We start from the raw sequence: 27169 nt of genomic DNA, 5'->3' as shown, positions 1-27169 counted from the left end.
TAGCAAAATTGAATAGCTCCATCCTTTCCAAGTTCTCCTCTTATAGCGAAACAACCCTAGATGACACTACACACACACACACACACAGAAGGAGCCGAGGAAGACAGACAACCTGGAGGCCTGGGGAACTGAGCAAACACAGCCGCACGCTTCTTTACTGTCTCCCAAATATGCAGGACGGGCCAGGGGACAAGCCTCCACCCTGGAGCTACCTCCAGGAATGAACACACACACACACACACACACACACACACACACACACACACGCGCGCGCGCACACACACAGCTCCAGAAGAAGCCTGTTCTCTCTAGCCAGTGGACTAGGAAAACAGTGGCCTAACAAAAGACAACATTTTTAGCAAACCTGCCCTACTCTGGCCAAACATGGATAGAAAAACCACCGCTCTGCAGAGAGCCAACCTTCCATCCATCCCTTGTCCAAAGCAGGCCGTGCTCCAAGTCCCCTGCCAAGGTAACGCTGGTGGGGCTGAAGAGCCAGTGGGGCCTCCCCCCGCCGCCCCCACTCTGCTGCAACAGAGCCACGAGCTAGCCCCGTGCTTCCTCGCAGCCATATTTACAGGGTTCAGGAAGGAACTGAGGGGCGACAGGGCACTGCGAGCTGCCGGCGAGGCCAGAGGGGACACTGAGCTCCTGCTCCCCTCGTCAGAGGCAGCACAAGGCCATGCTTCACCATCATCGGCATGGTATCTGCAGGGCCCAGCAGAACACCGAGCACACACACTCATCCAGTCCTCACGCTACAGTTCACTTTTTCAGAGAGAAACAATGTGCTACACAGAAGGGACCCACCAACTCAACCCGCAGTGAATCCCCAGCTAAGACCACACAGCCAGGAACACATGGAACCACATTCTTCAAGTGCTGAAGGACCTGCCAACCATGAATTTTGTACCTGGTAAAACATCCTTCAGGAAAGAGGGGGAATAAAAACATTCTCAGAAAAGGAAAACCAGGAGAATTTGTCTCCAGCAAACCCGCTCTTAAAGCCTGGCCAAAGGCGGTCCTCTCAGAACTTCAAAAAGCAAAGGAAAACACGGGGATGAGGAAAATAAACTGTCCTTCTTCTCATGAATTTCTTAAATCCTATTTGATGACTGAAGCAAAAACTACAACCCCATGTGAGTGTAGAGGATACTACACACTTAGGACAAATACTAAAAACTAGGGCTGGATGCAGGAGACCCTCAATCAATAGCTGAAAAATGAATGAAACTAACAAGGATAATAAATCCAACAGAATCCTCTGTGGAACAGCTGAAAAAGCATTTGCCTAGTAATTACCACACACGACTTCCTGCTGTATTACTAGAGATTATGAAGTTAGTTAAACTAGAGGCCCTGCTCTCCAATCCAGTGAGCGGCCAGGGGATCAGAAAAAACCTCCATGTTCTTTGTCCTTCTTAGTTTCTATCTACTCTTCAGTCTCATTTAACAGATGCTAAATGCAATTATTTACTTCTCACAACTCAATTTCTCATAGAAATATCAACAGATGCTACTTTGAATATACTGATTAGAGAAGAAAAAGTTCTAAAGGTATATAATTAAACATTATCTATTAGGTGAAAAATAAAATCTTACCCCATTTCCAAAAGTACACTTGTAAATACGCCCAGAGAAAAAGTTTAAAGGATATATACCAGACTATTAACAATGGCCATCCCTTGGTGGTACAATTTTAAAACAATTTTTTTCTGTCAGTGTTTTTTTTTTTTTTTTACTTTCCATTATAAAGTCATATTGAGCTTTGGCAATAAAAAACATGTTTTTAATAAAATTTATGAGTTATGTGCCTTGTAGTAAATGTTCAGCCTGAGATCCAGTGTGCGGAACAAAGTCAGCGGAGCAGGTCTGCACGCTCTCCCTCCAAAGGCCTGCTTCCAAGACAGACCCTCAGCTGGCACCTAGGAGCACACCTCCCCGGCCCCGCTCACGTTTACCACCGGCTCACTGCACCGAAACAACATGGTTTACACTGAACACCATGTTGAGATCCCCTCTTGGGAACCTGGGATTTTAGTACATGTTAGGTAGAAGATGCCTCCATGTCTAGTTCCCAGTAAACGCCTGGGCACCGAGTCGCTAATGGTCTTCCCAGGAAGACACCACTTCACACTTATTACAGCTTGTTGCTGGGGGGGGGGGAGTTGGAGGAGGGGTGGTGAAGAATGCCCTGTGTGACTCCACTGGGAGGGACTCTTGAGAGCTTGCGCCTGATTTCCCCAGGACCTCACCCTCATGTACCTTTCCCTGAGCTGACTATGCGCTGCATCCTCTTGCTGGGACAGATAATAAATTAGCTGTGGGGGCAACTATACCCTGAGTCCTATCAGTCCTCCTAGAAAATCACAGAACCTGGGGGTAGTCTTAAGGAAGATCACAACTAGCAATCCACTTTAAATAAAACAAGAAGAAAAGGGTATATTCCTCTTCTAATTTTTTTTTAAATTTTATGTTTAAGACTAAAAATGTAGATTTCAAAAAGCCACCAGTCACATAGTAACAGTTTAAAAACTATTGTAGGTTTTTCTAATGCCGAATGGGTTAGATATACCACACAGACAAAAAAATGAATATCAAATTATAAAATCAGGAGATGATGGAAAAGCACTTAAGACTCTGGTATATAAGGACCTCACACTTCAGTGAATAAGTAAATATAATAGCACAACAACTGTATACTATAAATATGAAATCAAACGATCAAACTCAGCACCTACAATGTGAAACACTGTAACCATTCAAATCTACAGTTGGAAAAACGTTACTTGTTAAGAGTGAAGGAAGTCATTGGGAAACAAAACAAAGCCTTAGATCAATGTTAAGTGGAAGGGTATACTAAAAAACCAAAAAAAGGAGCACCTCACATGTAAATTCTAATTCTAACAACACAGAAAGTCCATTTACCTTAATTATCTGTTCAAATGCTAACGCAGACTGTAGCATCATTGGTCTCTGACTTTGAATCATTTGTTGATCAACAGAATTGTAAAAATGTGCCACCTACAAAGTAAAAGTCCAATTAGCAATAATCAATAATAAATAACACTTAATTTTTCATTTGTTTTCATTTTTAATTGAGTGGAAATATTAACTCTTCTCATGCTAAGATTAAAAAAATATTTTTCATCTCTAATATAGCATTATGCATGTATTAATATACGCAGTCAACAATTATGTGTTGAGTTCCTATAATTTGCCAAATCATGTCCCGGGGCTGATTAAACAAAGACCATAAAACCCAGTCCCTGCAATCAAGAAGTTCACAATATCAAGGGAAATACAGAGGAAACCAGTAAAGCATGCTAAAAACTGAACCCTTCATTCTTACAACTCTCCAAACCTGCTCCTTCCTTTCTCAGTACATAACACGTAATTTATTTATTTCTCAGACCAAAACAACTTTGAGTCGTCCTTCACTTTTCTTTCACATCCCACATCAATGGTGTCTACTGACTACACTCTTAAACATGTATTAAACCCAGCCATGTCGCCCGCCTCCATGGGTCCCACACCAGTCCAAGCAGCCTCGTCTCTTGACAAGACCAGTGCCTGTTTCCAGTCATGGCTTCCTACTGTCTTCTCAAAGCATTCAAAGAAGCCAGAATGGTCCTTCCTTAAACAGAAATCATACCATACCTGTGCCCACTCAAAAACTTCCAATGACTCCGCAGTGCATTTGAGAATAAAATCCAAAATCCCAAAACTGTTACCTAAAATCTCCCAATGGCTTCCCAATACAGTCAGGAATAAAATCCAAATCCAAGACCCACGGCCCTCCCCCAGCACCAACATCTCACATCGACTGGCCGTCAGCCACACCACAAACCTTCAGTGCAGGGCAGCCATGCGGGCCTCCCTGCTGCGTCTCTAAGCCACCGAGTCTTGCCTCAGGAACTCGGCATGGCATCTGCTCCCTGCACACACGTCTTCCCCCAGACGCCTGTGTGGTTCTGCTGCCACTCTGTCGCTCCTCTTCTCGATGTTATAGCCTTCACCAGGGCCTACCCTGACCACTCTGTATCTTCCCTGTGTTTTCTTTTTCTTCAGAGTACTCACCACTACCTAAAACTACCTCCCTGTGTGTTTGCCACCTCCCAAATTAGAATGACAGCTTCAGGAACAGTGTCTAGCAAGAGAAGGCGCTCAGTGTTACGTGAATTAATCAGTGAATCAAAGAACAGAAGTAGCTACAAGGTACCGTGATGAACAAAAGAGACCACTGTCAACTCTGTCAGAGGAAAAGGAGAAGTTCAGGGAAGTGGATCAAGTGGACACCATGGCGTGAGTCTAAGGAGTTTACAAAGACCGTCTTTTAATCTTTGTATCTTTGTAATCTTTGTAATCTCACAAAATTCTTAGCCCAGAGTATGTGCTTAAAAAATATGTCCTCATGGGGGCGCCTGGGTGTCTCAGTCGGCTTAGCATCCCACTCTTCATTCCAGCTCAAGTCACAGTCTCAGGGTCGTGAGATGGAGCTCCACAGCAGGCTCAGGTGCTGGGTGTGGAGCCTAATTCAGATCCTCCCTCTCCCTCTCCCTCTGCCCCTCCCACCCATCTCTCTCTCGCTCAGGAAAAAAAAAAAATCCTAACTGATTTTATAGAGTCCTCTTCTTTCCACTAGTACATATGAAAATCTGCTTATTTGGTGGAGAACATCCACTGTACTATTTTGCAGCACAACAGTAGTCCAAGAAGAAGCCTAATCAGAAAAACTAGAAGCAAAAGAATACATACCCTTACAGCAATCTGGCCGCACTACAATCTAACCAACTCCTACTTCGCCCTCCCTACGCCAGCTGCATACCTGCTCATCAGTAAAGGTTTACGTAAATAGATTTCCCTGGGGAAAGACAAATACTATATGGTCATTCCTTCACCGTTTGAGTTCCTATTGCATCACACTAAATACAGAGGATACAAAAGTGAGCCTCTCTGCTTTTAAGGATGCAGTCCCTCTATGTGAAATGCTCACCTACCCTCCTCTTTGTGCTCCTGAGACAATATACATATACCCTTCCAGTCTCACACCAAACAGCATTCCCCTGGAAGGATTTAGCTGATACTCCCTCTACCCTCACCCAGCAAATAACTGAAAATTCCCACCTCTATGCTTTCATAGCACTTACAAAAATCTCTAATAAAATACTCATAATAAATTAAATATTTTACCAATTTTTCAAATATCTGTCACCAGTATATAACTATAATGGAATAAATATGGGCTTTGGGGTCAGATTTGGTATCAAACCCTAGCTACATAACTTATTAGCTGTGTGGCATCAGAAAAGCTATGTTACGAATCTGATCCCCAATTAGATCACTGAAAAATAGGGGGTGGGGGGCTGAATGGAAATAACATAAATAATCTATCTTCCAGAAGCCCTGATATTTAATGAGAACTCAATGTTTACTTTGCTCTCGCTGCTAGACCAGTGGTTCTCAACCATGGCTGATTTGCACCTACGGGGACATTTGGCAACGACTGGAGATACTTCTGATTGTCAGGAGCAGACAGGTGCTACTGGCCAGGGATGCTGCTAAACATCCTACAACGCACAGGACAGTCCCCAGGAAAAACTGGTCCAAAATGTCAACAGTGCCAAGGCGGAGAACCCCGTGCCAGAATATGATAGCAGTATATTCATTTTTATATCCCCACTACGCTGTGCTTGACAGTGCAGGTGCTCAAGGAATCTTTGCTGAAAGAATAAATGAGAGACCGAGATACACAAGACACTGCCCCTGCCTCTAAGATACTATTCCTGCTCACCACGATCTATTAATCAAGTGAAAAGAAAAGATGAAAAAAATCCAATACTCCATAAAGCGTTCAAGAGTGATGTGCACACTGCATACAGAATAGGGAACAATCAACTAAAGAAAGACACACAAGAAATGACTTATGAGTGGGGAATTAAAGGACGACTTTATTATTCTAGTAAGAGGGGACAGAGATCTGTGCATGGAGACACATTCAGAGCGTAGGGAGTGGAAGCCATAGCTGGTTAGGTTCGTCAGAGCATGATTAAGAAGGGCCTTGTGTTCTGCCCTAAGGAGACAGACAATGTGGCCATAATAGTTGGTTCTAAATAGAAAAATGACATGATGGCAAAATGGTAAACAGCCAGACCCGTGAAATGGCGAAAAATAGTGACCAGCCCATCAGCCTGGTAATTCTCTAAGAATCTGCCCCTCGAAGGCAAGCAAAGGACAGAGGGCCCTTTGACTAGAAGGTCCTTGAAGATCCATGCATACAACACGAAAGAAAAAGGAAAAAAGGAGAAATAACAAAATGCTTTTAGAATGAACAATAACAATCATATCACAAATTAATGAATTCCTATATAGATTTGCAAAGCAAATTTTGTAATGTAGTCATTTAGCAAACCTTAATTTCCAAAGACTTGTGCTATTCTGTTAGCCTAAAAAACTCAAATTTAGAAGACGAACCCCTTAAAATATTGTAATGTAATGAACTCAGAACAGTCATATATTCAAAAATATAATGTCATACTTGTTTAAGAATAATTGCTTGCTTGCAGAACTTCTGTGCAATGTTTGCAACTTGCTGTATTTTGGCAGGAATAACAAAGCCAAGTGCAGAGAGCTGACGAACTTCTCTAAGAAGAATCAACAACCGATCTGAATAATGCACTCTTAATGATCCGTCGTTAGGATCCAATTCCATAACTCGACTATTAGCCTCGATACTACAAGATAAAATAACTTTTTAAAATTCATGTTCTCACTCTTTTGACAGACGAAAAACGCAACAGTTTTTACAACTTTTCTGTAAATATAAAATTAACTCAAAGTAAAAAAAATTTTAATTATAGTTTTCAAGCAATCTTATTTTCACATAGTATCACACAATTCAGATCTTCGTAATAAACTGCAATATCCAAAATACACCATCACATTAATATTTCAACCAAGCAGTTTTTGAAATCAGTAAAATCAATCTCTTAGACTTCCACTCAGACTCAAAACTGGCATCATATTCACCATAAAGAGAAAAGGTTTTGGTTCATTTTCCAAAGGGTACCTTAGGTATTTCTTGAGTCAGCCTACTTGGTTATTTAATGTGTTTATCAAAGGATCAATGATAAAGAACATCAAAATGGTAGGAGGAGATATATTCAAATGTTTCATTCCTCTACTTTTGTTTCTCTAAGAGCTGTCCTTCGTGTTTCTTGTAAATGTTACAACAGCAATTTTTAAATCAGGGCACTCGAGTCAGCATGATTGTGAAAATACTGAGCTAAATTAAACAAGAAGTGGGGCGCCTGTGTGGCTCAGTCGTTAGGCGTCTGCCTTCGGCTCAGGTCACGATCCCGGGGTCCTGGGATCGAGCCCCGCATCGGGCTCCCTGCTCCGCGGGAAGCCTGCTTCTCCCTCTCCCTCTCCCCCTGCTTGTGTTCCCTCTCTCGCTGTTTCTCTCTCTGTCAAATAAATAAAATCTTTTTTAAAAAATTAATTAATTAATTAATTAATCAGTCAAGAAGTATTATAGTTTCATGACTTCCCTTTCAGGATCATGTTTACATAATGCTGATTCCTTCAAATCACTTTCACAATTAAGAAAACGTAGGTCTTAGAAAGTAAGCTACTGAAAAGCAAAGAACAAAACTATCCCACCCATCTATCAACACATATAATAAAGCAGAATAAAAAATAGGTACTTCAAAGTGGCTTAGAATAATGATGTAGCCTCAACGTTCCTATAACAGAACAGAGAGCCTGTCAGAAAAAAATTTTTTTAAAGATTTTATTTATTTATTTGAGAGAGAGAATGAGAGAGAGAGAGAGTGCACGAGCGAGCATGAGAGGGGGTTGGGTCAGAGGGAGAAGCAGACTCCCTGCAGAAAATTTTAATGGTGATTTTCTTTGCCTTTATTTGAAACTAATCTTCAAAACTACTTTCTACATACCAGCATATCCTGAAATATATTTTAAAACATGCTGATTCTATGGAACAATAAAGGGTTTTGCCCAGGAAAAAAAAGCAGGAGTCCAAGTATTTCATTGCCAACTGGGAAACACTGGGTTGAACAGCATTCAACAGACTTCTTTAGAGAAGGTCTCAATCCCTTGGCATGCTGTCACAGAGTGGATCTCCACCAGAGCTGCAGTGATAGAAGTGTCAACATTTCCCAAAATTAGCTGACTAAAGAACTCTTCTTTTAGGTCTGGCGTATCTATCATATTTTAGGTTGACAGTAGGAGGGGAAAGAGTTCAATGGCATAAGGTTAGAATCATTACACCCCAGCACCTTTCGGTTCTTCTCTTCTTCCTCCACATCCAAAATGCAAGGTAAGGGAAAAAAAACTATTTATTCAGTTTAAGAAGCTACCCCTTATGGCCTAATTATTCTTTGTAGCAGTATAGGCAAAATAAACAGAATTTCATATTATGGACAAAGCAACAAAAGTTACTTTTTTGAAAAGTAACAAGTTTCTAAAAACTACAACATGACTAGTTTCTGAAAATACAGTAATATACTAAGGAAAGTTTACCTGACCAAAGAAACAATGGTTTTTCCAGATCATCCATTTTAAATGTGCATTAAAATAATTAGGTTAACCAATTAAATTAGGTTCAATATCGCTCAGTAAGTGTTTAGCAAACCCTTACCCTACGGTGGGCACCAAAGTAGTATTTCATGAAGAGATTACTTCCCACCTCAAGGAGCTTAAAATAATGAAATTTTATAGCTTACAGTGTGTGTGTATCCCTGTAAATAATATTAATGTAAAAAGGTAGAAAAACATATATGAATACCAACAGCAACACACCACAGGAGAGGAAAGCCTCATTCTAAAAGGAGAATCTGCAGACCTGACAAACACGCACGAGAAGCAAGGTGGGCAGTCGACTAACTCTATCTTCCAAGTTCCCAACCTTAATGACTTAAAAGTTGATAATAAAAAACTAACCAAAAAAAAAATTTTTTTTAATTTAATTTAATTTACTTATATGACAGGGAGAGACAGCGAGAGAGGGAACACAAGCAGGGGGAGTGGGAGAGAGAGACGCAGGCTCCCCACTGAGCAGGGAGCCCGACACGGGGCTCGATCCCAGGACTCTGGGATCATGACCTGAGCCGAAGGCAGACGCCTAACGACTGAGCCACCCAGGCGGCAGCAAGTTTGGACAAAGGAGAGAACAGAGAAAACTCGGTTAATAGCATAAGAAACAAGATTCTTGCCCAGATGTCACTGTTTAGTGTATCTGTACTTACCACAAACCAGATCTGGAATCAGACAAACCAGACTGAATGTCTCGGGACCAATCATCAAATTGTTCCTGTTCATACAGTTTAAACTGGTCTAAGAGATCTTCAGCACTTCGATGGAAAGATCGGAATCCTGACAAGTCAGATAAAAGAGCCTCTGCCATCTTGATAGTATCATCCACCTTAAAAAGCCACATCACAAGAATATTACAAGAATATATTAATACTTACTACAAAATTGGCATAAAATGAACCACCTTCTCTGATGTGTGATTCAGAAATTACTTTCCCATCCACCTATAAACAGTAGGAGAGAAGATTTGCCAGGAAAGGTGAGAAGATCAACCCCCACTTTGCTTCTGACTTGTACAACTCAGAATAGCCAAACACAGATGTAACGCATACGAGGCCTAATCGGAAGGGTGAGACCCCCACGAACTCAGCGACGCTCCTACACATGTGCAGCAATAATGTGGTCCTTTGCTTAGTGCTCTGGTGAAGAGCTCACACATATCTGCCAATCTGAAGGGCAATTAGGGGAAAGAAATGTCTTTCTTCCACAACTGTACACAGAACATGATCTAGCACTTTGGAAAGCTGACTGACAAAATTGGGTAGACTATTTCAGAAAACAGAACATCAAAAACACAACCTTGAATAAGTAGAACTCTCCAACATAGACACTCTATGTCTGCTTGCTCTTAATCACAGACCATAACCAATGAACATCCATTATGTGAGTCAGATAGAAGACACTGTACATAAGAATCTTAGATCAATTTTGATAATACCAAAATATTAAAAGAGTAGCTGTTAAATCCATAAATTGCTGACCCTAATCTTAGGCAGTGTCATAATTACATTTCATTTCACCTTTCCTTTAATTTCCTTTCAACCTAGAATGATTTACCTACATAAACATACTTGCTGATAGAGTTTGCAACTACAAAGATTTTGCAGTGATAATCTCAAAGGATTAAAAAAAACCCTTTGAAAATATATAAAAGATGATTTCCTCTTCAATATTTTCTTAAGAAGGCACTTTACGTGGAACTGCACCTGAATGATAAAGGATGTGCTAGTTATCTCTACATAAAAAATGAGTGGACCATTCAAACCTCCTCTGTACACTTTTTTAGAATTCTACACTTCACATGAAAATTAGATGGAAATGCCAAAGAAAGCAGAGAATTTTTTTTTTCATTTTTTCACTAGAGTTCTAGAGTGCCTTCCATATTAATTTAGCACATTTTACAATTAGTGTTCTTCAACATCTATTAAAACTAATACCTTCAGTTCCAACTGGCGAACCCAAACTATATTATTAACAACTTCCGAAAGGTTTTTGCCAGAAAGCGGTCCAGATGCTTCACCAGGAACTCCTCGGCATCGATTCTCAAAGTCTAACCGAAAATCTGTAAAATTTAAATAAATCAAATAAATGATTATACACATTCAGTCAAGATTTCCTACGTGCCTTCTGTGCACCAAGTACTAAGTGAAAGGTTGTGGACAGACAAATTCTAAGGCTTGGTTGTTTACCTTCAGGGACTTTACCATGTATCAAATGAGACAGAAGAAAATAACTAATTTTTAAAATCTGTAATTTATACCAAATGTAGTAAATTAATCTTCAGCATATAATGTTATATAGTCCTAATCCTAAATGTTATACAAGAAAAAGTAACCTACAAAAATATTTTCTCAAGCAAACACTATAATCTCTCATAAACTTTTACCTTTAACTGAGTCCACAAGTCTTGCCAGTAAAGTTTCTCTTTCTAACATCAATTCTTTACTTATAATTGGACGCTTCACCAACTCTTTATATTTCAGAAATGCTTGAAGAAGCTAACATAAAATAAAAAAGTACATGTTCATCCTAAATCGATCAACTTGGTAAATACATAAATATCTCCCAAAATAGCTTAAGGGAAATAGTAAAAATAAAATATGTCAATATTTTACCTGCTGTGGACTATCCTGAATTTCTGAAATATAATTTTTCAACTTTCCTGCTATTTTTTGTTCCGCAGGTGCAATAATTTTTTCATATTGAGACACTGCAGCTTTCCATAAAGGCTAAACAAATTAATATTATTAGACTTTTAATATTTTCAATACTTGCCTTTGAGAAGAACAATACAAACAGAAAGTTATAAAGACAAAAACATATATATTCAACCTCAGTATATGGATTCAGGCCAGTAAAAGGTTCAAATACTCGAGTCAGGCATATGATCTTCTCTTCACTGGTAGGTAAAAAATAAAGAAGCTTCTCATGAATTGTTCTAACAGCCAAAACCTAAAACATAAAATATTAAAACAAATTTATTTAAATTGATAAATCTGCACAAATAGGTCTAGAGTCTACATGTATTTGGCAAGAGTTTCTTTAAACTAGGTTCACTGAAATGAATACAACAAACCGTAATCTTGAGAATTACTACTCATCAATAGTCAAAGTGGTGCTCAAAGACGTCATTACATCACAACACTACTGTCAATTAATGTGTTCAAACCTGGTGAAAACACACAAAATCTAAATACAGTTAAGCTATGTTTAAAGTTCATTTAAGTAACGTTTTAGAGTCCTTAATTCAGTAAAAAGAACTTCTGATTTTCATTATTCTGCATTAAATTGCACCTCTAACAATGAAATAATATGTTAACAACCCTATTATGTATAACTTACAAATAGCTGGGAAACAAACTGTTGTATTTTGTATTTAAAACTTCCACCAAGAGTGGCACCTGCCTGACACAGTTGGTAGAGCAGGCGGCACTTAATATCAGGGTCGTGAGTTCAAGCCCCATGTTGGGTGTACAGCCTACTTTAAAAAAAAAATGTGTATAGTTTAAATGAATAAAATGTGTGGTATTTCAATTTAAAAATAAATAAAATTTCCAACAATTAAAAGGCAATCAAAAAGGTTAAGTAAAAACACTCTAACCTTTCATTTGAGATGGAAAGAGGAGTATATACTATTGATTCTTTTCTTGCTAAAAACAAAAATACCAATGTAACAACCCTGTCTACTGAGAAGGCCTAAAAGCATTGATAACTAAGTTATCAATGGCAATATTTTCCCAACCAGATTGTTGCTGCTAAATACCATTTTCCACTAAAAGGAACCAGGCTCTTGAGAGAAATGACTAGTCCCAGGAGTGAGGCAGAAAATGTCCAAGATGGGCTGGTACATTTTGGGGGGTGGGGGGCTAAAAGTAAGGAAGTTGTCAAAAAATACTGGATTCATGTCAAAATAACACAAGAGCCAACTTAAATGGGCATTCACTGCCCAAAGATGGAATAATTTGAGGATAATAACAATAACCATAATAGACTGAAACTCATAAAATATAAAAACTCATGGCTTCGTAATGATACTAACGAGAAAACATTTTATTAATTGCCTATGGAACTTACTATGAAACTAACTTATTGTTCACTGTTCTAACAAGTGATAAATCAAAGAAAAAAGGTAATTGTGTCTACTGCCATTCACAGTAACTAAAAAACTGATGACAAAAAGTTCTTCCGTCATTAAGAGAAACACAGAAAGAACAACAGAACTGGAGAATCTATGTCACAACTGCTCACGATCATCAGTGGCTGGTAAGTCACTTAGAAGAGTTGAAGGAAGAGCATCATAAGGAGAGCCAAGAGCAAACTGACCTCCCTGCCAGTAGGAAACTGAGGCTGTGTGCCTCCTGATGTATCGGGTAGGAATCACACAGCAGCACCTGTGAAGCAGCTGGATTCAAGTAAACTAACTATAAAGATTTTCTGAAACAATCAGGACAACTGAACATTGGTTAAATACAAAATGATACTAGGAAAATATTGTCATTTTGTTGAGTGTGATGGTGGTACTGTGGTTGTTTTCAGGGTGTAAGTATACGATTTCTTGCCTTGGCTTTAAAAATACTCCAAAAAAAGGGAAGGTGGGAGACAAAGATGGAACAGAAACTGAGTAATGCCAGTGGCTGTTGAGATCAAGTGGCGTATACACGGGCATTTGTTACACTATTTCACTTTTGTGCATGTTTCAAATTTTTCATAATGAAAAAGGTTTTAAAAAAAATCCCCAAGGAACTATGAGCACCAAGGGGGAAAAGTCAGCTTTGCAATCTTTGCATATTCCCATTTTGCTAGCCCCTCAAGCTAAATGCTTAAGTTCTATACTGAAACTTGTAACCTATGTAAATTAAACAGTTCTTCCAACAGTATTTCCACTGAATACTCCCTGAAAAGCTGTCCCTGCTTCATAACAATTTAAATAGCCAAGGGAATGTCTGAGAACTTCTATACCTGGACGGGGAGCTGATTATCTTTTTCACAACAGAGGAGTACAAAACAGAAGTTCACAACTTACAAGGTGAACAGTCACACACCGAAGAAAAAGCAAGCAGGTGGAAACTAGCAGCTAGTTGGGCACCAGTCACATGACTGCCAAAAATTATCTCACATGAACTTTAATTCTTATTCTTTCCCCAAAACATAAGTAACTCCTATCAGATGTGTACTACTTACTAATTATAAAATATATTCACAAACAGGTTTGAACCTCCTTCATACTTATGTCAAAGACCCAAGTAATCAAATGATACCTCTTCAAGGCGTTTGCCAAGTTTGTCAAGTGTTTCAGGGAAGTATTTCTCATTTTTCCATGGATGAGGGACATAGCGCTGCCACGCCTGACCTGTTAGGTGATTACAGGCGGCCACCCACTGTTCACAAATTGAAATACCAGCTTTCAGATTGTCTTTCACGAGATGATAAGGATCTTCCCACAGATTCAAAGTTCCCAACTTTTTCTGAACAAATCTTCCAAATGAACCACCTAATCAAAGAGAAAGCAAATTGTTTAATGGAAATGTGTTTTTACTGAATAATTACAGAATACATGCTTATGATAAAAATATACAAATTAGCAAACTAAGGATCTATGAAATACTATATGCATATCCTTAGGCTCAAAACATATTTTTCAAAACACATGCACATAATTTCTTTGTATTTTCGCATCTTTCAAGGTATTATGTGCATCTCTCGAGTGCAAAAATACATATAATTTTTCAAAAGGCTACACTACTGTATGGAAGTAGCATTATATAACCAATTCTCAATCGCTATGTCTCTACTCCTACATTACAAACAATGCAGCAATAACTATCCTTATACATATACCTTTATGTACTTGTCTAATATTTCCCAAGAATAATAAAGAGAATGGTATTTTCTAGGTCAAAAAGTATATGCACTTTAATACTAACAAGTAAACCAATACATACTAAAGACTTTTGAGACCGTTACAAAATAAAGTTTAAATTAATACATGTATAGGGACTAAAAATCTATGTAAATTTACTTGCATTAATGGTCAAAGAATTTGACACATATGATTTAAATTAACCAACTATATACAAATTTATATTTAAATAATCCGGTATGATTTGCTCTAAGCATTACTCTAAGCAACAATTATTACATTAAGGAGCATTTTCAGTAAGGGCTTGAAGGAAAAACTAGAAAAACAAAGTAGAACAGGCTTCCAAAGTTTCAAAAGTTTGCTTCTTTAACAGTACCTATGATATCTAAGAGATGTAACATTCGTGACTCAGGATAGTGATCATGTTCTGTTTGTCTCCACACATCATCTACAACATCCCGAGTGGTCTCCACCAAGTCAACTACCTCCAATAAGGAAAGACCATCCAAGTTATAAAATTCCTAAAACCAAAAGGCATTCATTTTTAAACATAATGATAACTTTACTTTCGTCAATAGAGTCAACTTGTTTCCAGACTTTTCAATTGCTACACTTCTAACACCTGCGATATCATTTCCTCTTCCTTTTTCTACCAGAGAATGTGTTACTTCTTTATGCAAATACCCTATAAGTTCCTTTACAAACATAAATTTCAGGAAAGCCAGAAGAAAACATAAGAATTGCAAAGTCCATTCATGTTTGCCCTTGACCTAATTTTCTTGAAGTCTGGATTCATTTCTTGCAGCTCCTGAAAGGAGGCGGTTCTAATGCCAGACAGACATTACCCACACTAGCTCCCGTATGTCGTCACTCATGGACTGCACTGCATGTTACCCGTAATGCAATCACAGCTCAAGGTTTGTGATTTTACATTCCATCATTATGACCAAAAAAAGTTTAAACTTTTCAAACATTTCATTAAAATGATACTATTGAAATAATACTGGGAACAAATAAAAAATTACTATTTACTTATTTTGAAAAGAATAGACTTTTTTGTAACCATATTCAAAGTGGTCACATATTTAACCTCTAGGAATATTTCAAAGAATAATCAATCAAGTATAAAACTAAGACTTTTCATATTTGGGATTACTTCGAAATGCTAACTTGAATAAACTGAACATTCCTTCAAAAGAACATATTACCTCCGTGTAGATGAACCTCTGTTAGTACATTAGGCTTTTGCTTTTCCCTATGTACCTGCAGAAAAGCAATTATGTTTTTGAGAAAAATATTTACTAGAGATTAGAATCTAACTTTCTTAAAAGTTTCGGTTTTTAAGTTGTATGCACATTAAGTGCACACTTCAAGGAAACCCTGTTATGTATTAAGGATATTTTTTGTTTACAACCATCAAGTAATAATGTCAAAACAAAGGTAAATCTAATGAAAACTGAATCCTAAAGTACTTTTATCAAAAGTCTGAAACATAACTATATAGGAATCACATACTCTTGCAATTGTTTCAAGTATTTCTTTAAAATAACTGGCTCTTTCTTTATTAATCTGTTTATTTCCACGATGAGCTTGTTCTACCCAAAACTGGAACTCATCACTTGGTGTTAGAATACCTGAAAAGGCGAGAAGGAAAAAAAGAAATATCAGTACAAAATGAAAAGCCAGGAAATTATCTGGTTCATTTGATTTTGCCTATTTCCTGTGCTCATGAAGCTGTACGGAAAATCAGCCTTACAATTTCTATCGACAGAAAGTTCTTCCTTAAATCCACTAAGAACAACTAACAGTACACCAAATGTATACTTCACAGGTTTGTCGCTCAGTATGTTTCCCATATGTTTTTGTATATCATCCGTCTCTACACGGTCAGTCTACACCTTCTACCTGGAAGGTTGCTTCTCCAACACAAGGCTTTCCATCACGATTCATGCTCGGGAATACCATCCAAATTAGAAATGATGACAATTTAATCAATCAACGCCCCCAATTTAATTTCAAAATATAAGCAAATTAAAATAATTTTTTGTTTCAATTTGTTTTTATATTTCCCAGTGAATTGGACAATTTCTAGTTGCTTAATCACATGCTGGAAAAGTGCACTGTTCTTTCTGGGTCTATGGTATTCAAAAAGCATCTGATTTACTGTTCAAAAAAGTATAAAACTGTATCCAATATTGTAAAATAATGATTAGTGTAGGTCATTCACTTCATATTAATTGTTCACATAAGTAATATTTATAGCTAGAATAAAATTATAATTAGCTTCAGATAAAATGCATTTTTAAAATAAAAATCAATTATCTTTGCAAAGTAGACAATTAGGGTCAGTCCTCCTTATTCATGGATACGGATTTATGAATTCATCCATTTCCTAACATTTATTTTGTAATCTAAAATCAATGCTTGCAATGCTTTCATGGTCATCCACAGACATGCACAGAGCAATGAAAAATTGGGAGCTGCCCCGCACACACGTTCCCAGGCTGAACAAGGTAACTCTGCCTTTCTGTTTCCTATCTCCTACCATAAACAAGTATCCTTTCTGTAACCCATTCAGCTGGATGTTTTCCTCATTTTTTGTGCTTTTTATTGGTCATTTCTCTGTTTAAAATGGCTCCCAAGCATAGTGCTGAAGTGCTTCCAGTGTTGCCAAGGACAAGAACACTGTGATGTGACCTCCACAGAGAGGATACTTGTATCAGGGATGTTTCCTTCATGCATGAGGTACAGTGCTGCTGGCCATGAGGCCTATGTTAAGTAATCAACAATCTATATTAAAAAAGTATTAATTATATTAAAACAGAAACACATGTAAAATATTATACTAAAAACAGAAACATACATAAAATAGGGTTACATGTTGAGAAGTCGATAAAAATGTTACAACCAGAGGCTCACAGGAACCTAACTGTTTTTCCCCTAGGACCAAGAGTTTAGTATTTACTAATTCAATATTCACAGTGAGTTTACAGAACATAACTACTGCAAATAATGAGAGACAACTATATTCTATGTCCATGAATTGCACATTGTTAAAGATTACATTTTCTTCCTCTCAAAATCCATGTAAATCTATTCATTTAAAAGGCTGAAGCTCAGAGAAGATCCAAAAGTGTGGAAATAAATCTGTGAAAAAATATTTTAATTTACTAAGGTACTAATAAGAAAACTGTTTTGACTTTCTTTCATTAAGCTACGGTTCCATACCTCGTGTATCATCTTCCTTAAATTTCAATTTTGATGAGTTAATGTCTGATCTTCGTAGAACTATACCCAAACCAGTTTCTAGTTCACTCAAAAGATTCTGAAGTTTGGGATCAAAGTTTCTGCTCCATTCCTGATCCTAAAGAAAAACAGACAAGAGCAAACATTGATCAAAAGTTTTCCAATCAAACTGGCTTCCTTAAAATACTGTTGAGAGAAAGAAGTCGAAATACACCTGTGTCACTCAAAGCCTGCCACTGCCCTCTGTCTCATAAGGGAGGAAAAAAAGGCCTTTCAACAGTTAAAACTTTATAAAATAATTTACTATATAGCAACTTAAGAGCTGATGTGGATTACATTTATCTCTTTCTCCCATTTCTCTATTTGTCCACAAAGCTGACTTTAATTTTTTTATAATTTTTATAACATTTAAAAAACAAATACTAATGACATTAACAGCAAATATTTATCTTTGTTTATAAAGACATTTATACAAATACCTAGCTTAAAAAAAAATGACCATACACCTCCTTTAATTTACCTACCTTTAACAACATTGGTGCAAATATTTGCCGTACTGCTTGGTAAAGAGAATTTATAGGGGATTCTAACATAGATGAAACAAGAATGTTATTATGTAGATTCTGATCAGTAATTACTTCAGGTCGCAGCTTGAAAAACACCAGCACTTTATCTTTTGTGTCAGCAAAATCAATCTAAGTGATAAACAAATGATTTTTATGTTACTTTCATGAAACTATTTGAAAGAAATGTTCCCCTAAAACTGTTCTATTACTGTATTTTTTATCCCTTGGAAAAAATAGTTACTTTAAAATAATCACAGTATATTACAACCAATCTATCTCTGCTCCTTAAGAGCATCTGGGTTTTAAAATGTATCCCCACTTATAAGTGACTGTATCCTAAAGCTACTGTGACAAGTAGCTTATAAACAGAAAGTACTATATAAATATTGTGGACATATACTGCTAACCACTCCACTCCAACCAGACTTAATACTACAGATCAAAGTTGTGTGCCCCAGGTACAAACTGATTAGCAGTATAGGTCGCCACTCTATTCCAAAAAGCCTAAATCAAGGATGTTCATTACCCTCTTACCTGAAACTAGCATTTTAAAAGGTGTTTAAGTCATATTTAAACTCAAAGCTACCAAAACAGACTTAAGTTGCCTATCTCTTAGGTTTATCTTTATTTATCTGAGTAAAAAAATTTTTCTTTAAAGTATTTGAGCATCAAACTTTTTCATTTAAGTTGTATAACTAGAATATTTAAAGTTGGAACTGGATGAGCTAAATTGGAAGTCACTAAAGCAATCATGTGTAAAATAGGTCAGTTCACAGTAATTAGTTCATTAGCGGAAAAATGTATTACCCAAAAGAAGTTTTTGCATTATGTATGCATTTTCACAGTTGCTCTCATTTCTTTTTCCAGAAAGAGAAGTATATGTATTAAAAAGCTTTCAAACAAGTTCACTGCTGTGCATGAAAACCCCTTAAGGATGAGTGAGATTTCATGCTCCTTTCTTTTACCCTAATCATATTTTTTAGGCACAAGGAGGGAACTGGCATTTACTCAAACTCTGCATTTCTCAAACTGTCATTTGCATACACTAAAATTCTATCGCTAGTATGATCATTTTATTCCAATTACAAGCGAGAAAAACAAGCTACAGATACGTAGATTTGAAAAATTCACTCTTTAGATGTTAAATAGTACATACCCCTGTACTCTCTTCCTCCCACCTACCTGAAGAAAGAATATTCAGAAAATATACATTTTATCATTTGAAAACAGTAACCACAGTCACTGGCAAAGGCTCCCTGGCCATCAGTCAGGATGATGAGTTTTGTCCTAAGCAAAGTCAGAGCTAAAGCAAAGGATCGGTTGACTACAGCTGCTCCTCATTCCCAAGAAAAGGGAAACAGAACCAGCACTCCCAGCTGCCTCTCCTGCCAGTTTCCCTATCAGTGACAACTACGATTTTCCCTTAACTGACGCAATTTTGATAGCTATTAATTCAGAGTACAAAGATTTTATTTTTTGAGGCTGTAAAATAACTCTAACACCTACTGGGATCCATCAGGCATCAGCCTACCACAACCTACTGCCTGTTTTTGTACAGCCCACAAGCTAGGTTTTTAAAAAATGAAACAGGGGCGCCTGGCTGGCTCAGTCGAGAGAGCTTGCTATTCTTGATCTGGGGGTTGTGGGTTCGAGCCCCACGTTGGGTGTGGAGATTACTTAAAAATAAAATCTTTAAAAAAAAATCAAAATAACATTTCGTGACAAATAAAAATTACATGAAATTCAATTGTCAGTGCCCATAAATAAAGTTTGTTTTTTTATAAAGATTTTTTAATTTATTTATTTGACAGAGACAGCGAGAGCAGGAACACAAGCAGTGGGAGTGGGAGAGGGAGAAGCAGGCTTCCCGCCGAGGAGGGAGCCCGATGTGGGACTCGATCCCAGGACCCGGGGATCATGACCTGAGCCGAAGGCAGACGCTTAACTGACTGAGCCACCCAGGTGCCCCCATAAATAAAGTTTATTAGAACACAATCATATTCATTTAAACATTATCTAGGACTGCTTCCATAACACAACAGCAGAGCTGTAGCTTCAACAGAGACCTTACCGCCTACAAAGCCTAAAATATGTATCATCTGGCCCATCACAGAAAAGGTTTGCCAACCTCTTTCCTAAAGCATAAACCAGATCGCATCTGTCTTGTTTAAGATTACCAATGGACTTTCTGTTTCAACCTAAATGGGGTCCAAGGTTCTAGATGATTAGTCCATGTTGTCATCTTCCACACTCTCCAGTCATCCATTAAACTTCTGCAATCGCTGATTTTTTTTGCCTGGCCCTTGAAATCTAAGTGAGACCAGCTCAGGGCCTTGGTGCTTATCTTCTGCTTAGAACACTCTTCCTCTAAATCTTCTGTCTGCCTACAGCTCATCAACCAAATCTCACTTCAAAGCTCACTAATCCAGACAGGTAGTCCCTCCCCCTCCATTTTATTTTATTTTATTTTATTTTTTTTAAAGATTTATTTATTTATTTGAGAGAGAGAGAGAGTACATGAGAGGGGGGAGGGTCAGAGGGAGAAGCAGGCTCCCTTACTGAGCAGGGAGCCCGATGTGGGACTCGATCCCGGGACTCCGGGATCACGACCTGAGCCGAAGGCAGTCACTTAACCAACTGAGCCACCCAGGCGCCCATCCCCCTCCATTTTAATGCACTTCCCCAGCCCACCCCCATCAGTGCTTTAATATTACTCTATTTTGATTTTTTTTTTTTTAAGATTTTTATTTAAGAGAGAGAGAGCACAAGCAGGGGGAGCAGCAGAGGGAGAGGCAGACTCCTCCCTACTGAGCAGGGAGCCTGATGCTGAACTTGATCCCAGGATTCTGGGATCATGACCTGAGCCGAAGTCAGTCACCCAACAGACTGAGACACCCAGGCACCCTTCTATTTGGATCCTAACCGCACTTATCAATGCCCAAAATTATGTTAATTTATGTATCTGCATGCACACGTGTAGCCAATCTTTGTGCACTCAAACTCTACTCCTTGAAGACAATTTCTGCCGTACTCATAGCTTTATTGCAAGCACCCTGTACAGTGCCAGGCCCATCATAAGTACTCAATATTTATGAACTTATTAAATCATGTTGACTGTCAGACATCTACAGTACACAACAAAACACTTCAAGCATAACTCAAAGTCCGTAGTGTGGCATATGACTAAATATACATTTTGCTGGGCTCTAGTAGCAACAGCATTAGCTTGAAAGAGTTACTGCTTCAGGACACCTGAAGCATGGATGAAGTCAGGTGGCTCAGCCGCTTAAGCCTTTGCCTCAGGTGATGATCTCAGGGTTCTGGGATTGAGCCCCACATCGGGGGGGGGGGGTCCCTGCTCAGTGGGGAGTCTCCCGCTCCCTCTGCCCTTCACCCTGTTCTCGTGCTCTCTCTCACTCTCAAAAAAAAAAAAAAAAAAAAAGTTAGCACTTCCAATTTCAGTACCCAACCCAAGATACATTTTCAGCAATCCAAACCCTTCCTCATCCTGTTTTCCCTGGACTACACTCTATTTAAACTTTCAGCGGCATTTACCACAGTGTACCTTGATTTTGTAGTTTGTTGAGTGGTGTAGGTCACCTCAGGCCCCTGGAGGCGGCTCTGGAAGGCAGAGGCAGAGACCCCCATTCTGAATTCTAGCACAGTTAGAGCAGTGGAGTGGCTAGCACTTGGGAGCGACCTTTGTGCCTTACTTCCTTCTTTTGTCATAAAATGGAAATAAAGACAATCCCTCTCTACAGTGTTGTGGGTAATGATGAATGAGCCCATGCGCATGAGGGGTGCACAGCAGTGCCTGACACTGTCTTCTAAACGCACGGAGCCTACTAGCAATGCCCTGCATATGTTGAGTTCAAAATCAAAGTTTATTGAAGAGAATCAAATGACATCCAAGACTACAGATTCCTAGTGAAGGGGGTGAAGGACTCGTGGAACAAAAATGCACTCCAGGTTTGCTGTGTGTGAAGCCTCTGCTGGACCCTCGGATCCTGGCCAACAGGAGAGAAAGACGTTTTAGAATTGGTCTTTCCTGCATTTCCTGAACCCTGCAATGCCTGAGGCCACTCTTCCGTGGATCACCCGCAGGTTTCCTCACGTAAAAGCCGGGGCTGGAAACCGAACCGCTTCTTCAGCCATCCTGCCAGTGCAGGCAGCAGCGCCCAACGTCAGGGAGTCAATCACACACTGCCTCCTCCAAAAAGAATTCAAACTCTGTATTCTATCATTTCCTAAAAGATCTGAATTCCTAACCAACCTCTCCCTCGAGGCCATTTAAGCTCAGCGCACACCCCAAAAAAGATACACTACAATTTGCCTCAAAGAACCTCAGAGGGACGAGAAAAACTTTCTTGATAAGATAGAGATCTTTTTAGTTGTAGTGTTTTAAGAGCAAAGCAAAACTAGGAGAGCACAGAGGTGCTCTGCTCAGGTGCGCGGGTGCAGATCAGCACAGCGGGGGGGTGTACCCGGGGAGGGGGCCCACACCCGGGGGCTTGGGGACGAGGGAGTGCCGGCTATGGCGGGGGCCCGCGGGGGAAGTACCCCAGGGGATTCAGCCTGGGGAGGACGCCCGAAAGGGAGGATAGGAGGAGGGGAGGGCCGGCTGGGGCCCGCTGGGGGGGTCCCCGGGGGGGAGGCTGACAGGGGACTGAGGGGGTTCCCGCTCCGGGGGGGGCCGAGCGGGGGGGGTCCCCAGCGGGGAGGCCTGGGGGGTCCCTGAGGGGGGCCGCGGGGGGCCGGGCGGCGCCGGGGGTGGAGGTGGCGGCGTGCGGCGCCCGTACCGCGTTGGAGAAGGAGACGCCGGCGTCGGTGCACTGCACCCGGAGGAGCATCTGGTTGCCGTCGTCCAGGAAGTTGTTGATTTCAGGGCAGCTGTACGTCAGCGTCTGGTCCCAGGGCTCCGACACCAGTCCGAAGAAATTCTGGGTCGTGGTGAAGAGGAAGGCCTTCCGCACGTCGCCGCTGCCGCCGGCCATGGCGGCGGCCAGGACGGAGCAAGACAGCCGTCCGCCGCCGCCAACGCCCGAGCCCACCTCGGCGCATACGCGCAGCCAGCCGGCCGGCCCGCAAGCCTTCGCGGTTGCCAGCGCCGTCGCCCTGGCGACGGAGCCCGACGTCGGCGCGGCCGCGCGCGCGCCGCGGACGTTAGCGCTCGGGCACGCGCACGCACAGTCCTCGGAGGCCGGCGGCCGGCGGGAGGCCGGTGGCCTGCTGCCGCCGCCGCGGTCGTTTCCAAGGGCTTCGGGCAGGTGTTTGTCAGTCGCAAAGCCTGCCGTTTATTCTTTCTGCGGATTTCTCGTAGCGGGTTGTGGGGAGCGATCCAGGCAGTGGAGCCGCGTGCCCCGGAGTCCGGACGGCTGGGCCCTGGGGCTCCCGCTGCACCTGCAGCCGGCGGCGCCAGGCTCCGCATCTGCGAAATGGACCGGTGCCGGCCAGGTTGCCGGGCGGACCTCGAGAGATGGCTCTTTGAAGAGGCTGCTAAAGAGCAGGAGTTGAGCACAGTGTTAATTCTCTGGCTCCGTCTTCCCCCGCCCCTTTCTGTGCTGCTTCATTTCCCGCCAATCCCTTTCCCTTGTTACTTTACTACTAAAAATGCAACCGGCGGTTTTTCGTCACGACCATTACGGGAACACGCAGTCACACTTGTGAAATAACCAAAACGTACAGTGATACCTGTTAGCTTGTTTTATAACAAGCACAACCCAATACCCAGTACTGAAGAAATTCAGGAATGAAATCGGGCTGTTTCGTTTTCTTCGCCGTGGCATCACCGTAAACTACTAAACTGCTGGCCATTCATTCTGATATTCTGAATTCAAAAATCATCTAAAATTTGCTGCGTGCTGCTGGGTGCCCAGTAATGGACTAGGCCCTGGAGACATAGGCCCTGCCCTTAAAGGATTTTGTAGTCTAGTCAGGCGTCATCTTGCCTCTGGTTTGAGCCTTCATCCTAAGGAACTCAAACATAGATTTTTTTTTAATTTGCATTCAGTAACCACAGCTTCCTCGTAAAATTATATTCTCTCATCAGTGGAAAGAGTGTCTTTTTATCTGCTGAGCATCTTGAGTAAGATTTGGGGGTGAACTAAAAGTGGAACCGCTGTGAATTGTAAAGGGAAATGAATTTAAATTCATTTAAACTTGAAATAATCCACGAAGTGGGAGAGAGGAGTGCATAAATTGGGATGCTGGCCACTGGATGGGAAAAAAATCCAAACAGGAACCCAAGATGACTGGGTAGCCAAGATGGATTTTGAAAGCAAAGATGGCTAAATATGGATACAGAGATTTTTCCTCTGCAGTGGGCATTATGACCCTTAACAAAGTCTTCAGGAAAGCCACCTATACTCACAAATGCTTGGTCTAGGTGAGTTGTTTTGGTGGAAATGTGTGAAATGTTGTATTTAGCGTCCAGAACAATGTGATAAGTATGAAGGCGGCACAGGTAGGAACAGGAGTCTGGGAACAGATGAGATCCTGTGAATGTTATCCTCCCAGGAATTTTTAGGAACCCTTAGGTGGGCTTTGGACTTCCTCAAGATATGACATTTGAGTGTCCAAATATAGTGTAACTCAGACATTAAGAAACATAGAAACTCCGGGCGCCTGGGTGGCTCGGTTGGTTGGGCGACTGCCTTCGGCTCAGGTCATGGTCCTAGAGTCCCGGGATCGAGTCCTGCATCGGGCTCCCTGCTCGGCGAGGAGTCTGCTTCTCCCTCTGACCCTCTCCCCTCTCATGCTCTCTCTCCATCTCATTCTCTCTCTCAAATAAATAAATAAAATCTTCAAAAAAGAAAAAGAAACATAGAAACTCCAGTTGACACGTAAACTTAATCAGGGTAGGAATTTTGTATGTCACTGCTGGGTACCTAAAATTAGGCATAGAGTGGAAAGAAGACAGATTAGGTCTCTGTATTCATGAAGCTTCAATAAATCAGAAGGAATCTCAGATATAACTAACTTATGCAGAGCCACAGAGATAATTAGTTGTAGAACCAAGATTGATATCCAAACCCAATTGCAAACTGATCTCTAGGCACTATATCACAGTGTTAGACAGCCAGACATCCACCAGTATCTCAGTGGCTACTCTCCAGGTGTGGCCATTAACTCATTCTCCCCAGTAGGATGTAAGCAGAAGTAATGTGTCCCACTTAGAAGACGGGGTTTGAAGGAAGTGAGTGTACCTTCATCTTTTGCAAGCTGGATACGAAACAAGAAGAGATGACAACCATAAATGTGTAGGACGCGGGGCTCCCGACTCAGTGTGGAGCAGGGCCAGCAGCTGTTAAACAAGCAAGAAATAACCTTTATTGTATTTGGGCCATTTTACAGCATATGTATGTGGGTTTGTTTTTTATAGTAAGTTAAGCCAGTCTAACCAATAGAGTAATTGTTATCAGCAGTAGGGTGGCTGTTTGTTTTGTTTTGTTTCTTAATTTAATGTAGGATGTTGGCTTAGAGGTTGGTTAGCAGCTGGCATGAAAATAGGAAATATAAGCCTGAGAACAAGGGACAAAACCTTTCTGAACCAAACTTTCCTGATTTTGATCTATATTGGCATATCTCAAACATTTTGGTGTCGGGCTTTCTTTTTGCTTTAAAAAATTATTGAAGATTCCAAAAAGATTTTTTTGTGCATTATTCCTATCAATATTTACTGTAGTAGTCATGAGACCTTTTAAAACATATTCATGTATTTAAAAATGATAAGTCCATGACTTATTAACATAAATGACATGTTTTTATAAAGATAATTAATAAATCCTAGGCTCCTGGGTGGCTCAGGCAGCTAAGCCCTGACTGTTGGTTTCTACTCAGGTCTTGAGCCCAGGGTCACGAGATTGAGCCCCATGTCCGGCTCCACAGCCCAGCATGTAGTTCTCTTGTCCCTCTCCTTTCCCCTCTGCCCTTCTCCCCTTGCACTCATTCCCTCTCAAAATAAATAAAATATTTTTAAAAAATAATTATAATTCCCAACACAAACACAAATTTGGTCAGAAGACTGACGTTTCACATTCTTCATCCTGTCTCTTGCAATCAGTTGACCCACTGAAGTACCTGGAAAAACCTGGCCTCACACAGACGTGTAGTTAGAAAATGGGAAAGAACTTTAACAGCCTTTTCAGATCATTGTGAATATTACCCGTTGTTACTAAAATTCCACAAGTGGTAGTTTCTTAAAGGCTAGTTGCAGTTTGGAATCTGGAACCATATTAGTGATTCAACATTTCATACTCAGCTACATTAAAAACCATTGGTTATCTTGCACCCTGAATGGATCTTTGACCCATGCACAGTTTCCTAACATCACGCATTGGTCCTTTGGAAAATACTGGTTCACTGAGCTATGAGGATCTTCCAAATGTGGATACATTTCATTATGCAATATTTTAAAAATCACATTCATCAGTATACCACTGATCTCGTAAGTCTTTATGCCTGAAGAGGTTGTCAAGCTTACATCAGAGAATTTAAATTTTCCAAAATTCTAATTCTTGCATGCAAGTTTGGCAACAAAGAGTGTCAGTTATTTTCCCTGAAATGATAGCCTTATTTCATTCATTTTTGAGAAAAATGTCTGCCACATACCCCGTGTCTGCATAATCATAGTTTTTGTCCTTCCAGGTGAACGTGGTCTTGTATGAAACAAGCTGCTAGTTTAGACCACGACTCCAGTCACACGGGTCTTTCCTGGAAGGCAGCCATTGTGCCTTCACATGCCGCCCAAGTGCTTTGTGTGCCTTGCATTGCATCCCTCAGAACGGTGAAATGACTTGCTCTCAAGCTCTGGGATTTGGGAAAGTCGATAGTATCTACTCCTTTATGAAGGACACTGTCCTGTGCGCACACGGAGGTAAAGAAC

General features: G+C 40.3%; 1 protein-coding gene across 1 annotated transcript in view; it reads right to left on the bottom strand.

Annotated features, from left to right (window-relative positions):
- The window catches only part of LOC148161758 (cytoplasmic dynein 2 heavy chain 1-like), a 103081-nt gene extending 79699 nt beyond the window's left edge, over positions 1 to 23382 (bottom strand). Inside the window, 13 exon segments of the mRNA XM_088020599.1 lie at positions 2929 to 3024; positions 6539 to 6734; positions 9267 to 9442; positions 10551 to 10675; positions 11000 to 11111; positions 11229 to 11342; positions 11446 to 11565; positions 13872 to 14104; positions 14850 to 14994; positions 15989 to 16107; positions 17702 to 17837; positions 18244 to 18414; positions 23085 to 23382. Of these exon segments, the coding sequence (XP_087876725.1) occupies positions 2929 to 3024; positions 6539 to 6734; positions 9267 to 9442; positions 10551 to 10675; positions 11000 to 11111; positions 11229 to 11342; positions 11446 to 11565; positions 13872 to 14104; positions 14850 to 14994; positions 15989 to 16107; positions 17702 to 17837; positions 18244 to 18414; positions 23085 to 23279 (1938 nt within the window). The 5' untranslated portion in view covers positions 23280 to 23382.
- Positions 23383 to 27169: the final 3787 nt, after the last annotated feature.

This window comes from Eumetopias jubatus, unplaced genomic scaffold (assembly GCF_037043125.1).
Source record: "Eumetopias jubatus isolate StellerSeaLion01/CBP00866 unplaced genomic scaffold, mEumJub1_p1.0 scaffold_75, whole genome shotgun sequence".
Taxonomy (NCBI): domain Eukaryota; kingdom Metazoa; phylum Chordata; class Mammalia; order Carnivora; family Otariidae; genus Eumetopias; species Eumetopias jubatus.
This window is presented reverse-complemented; position numbering and strand designations above follow the sequence as displayed.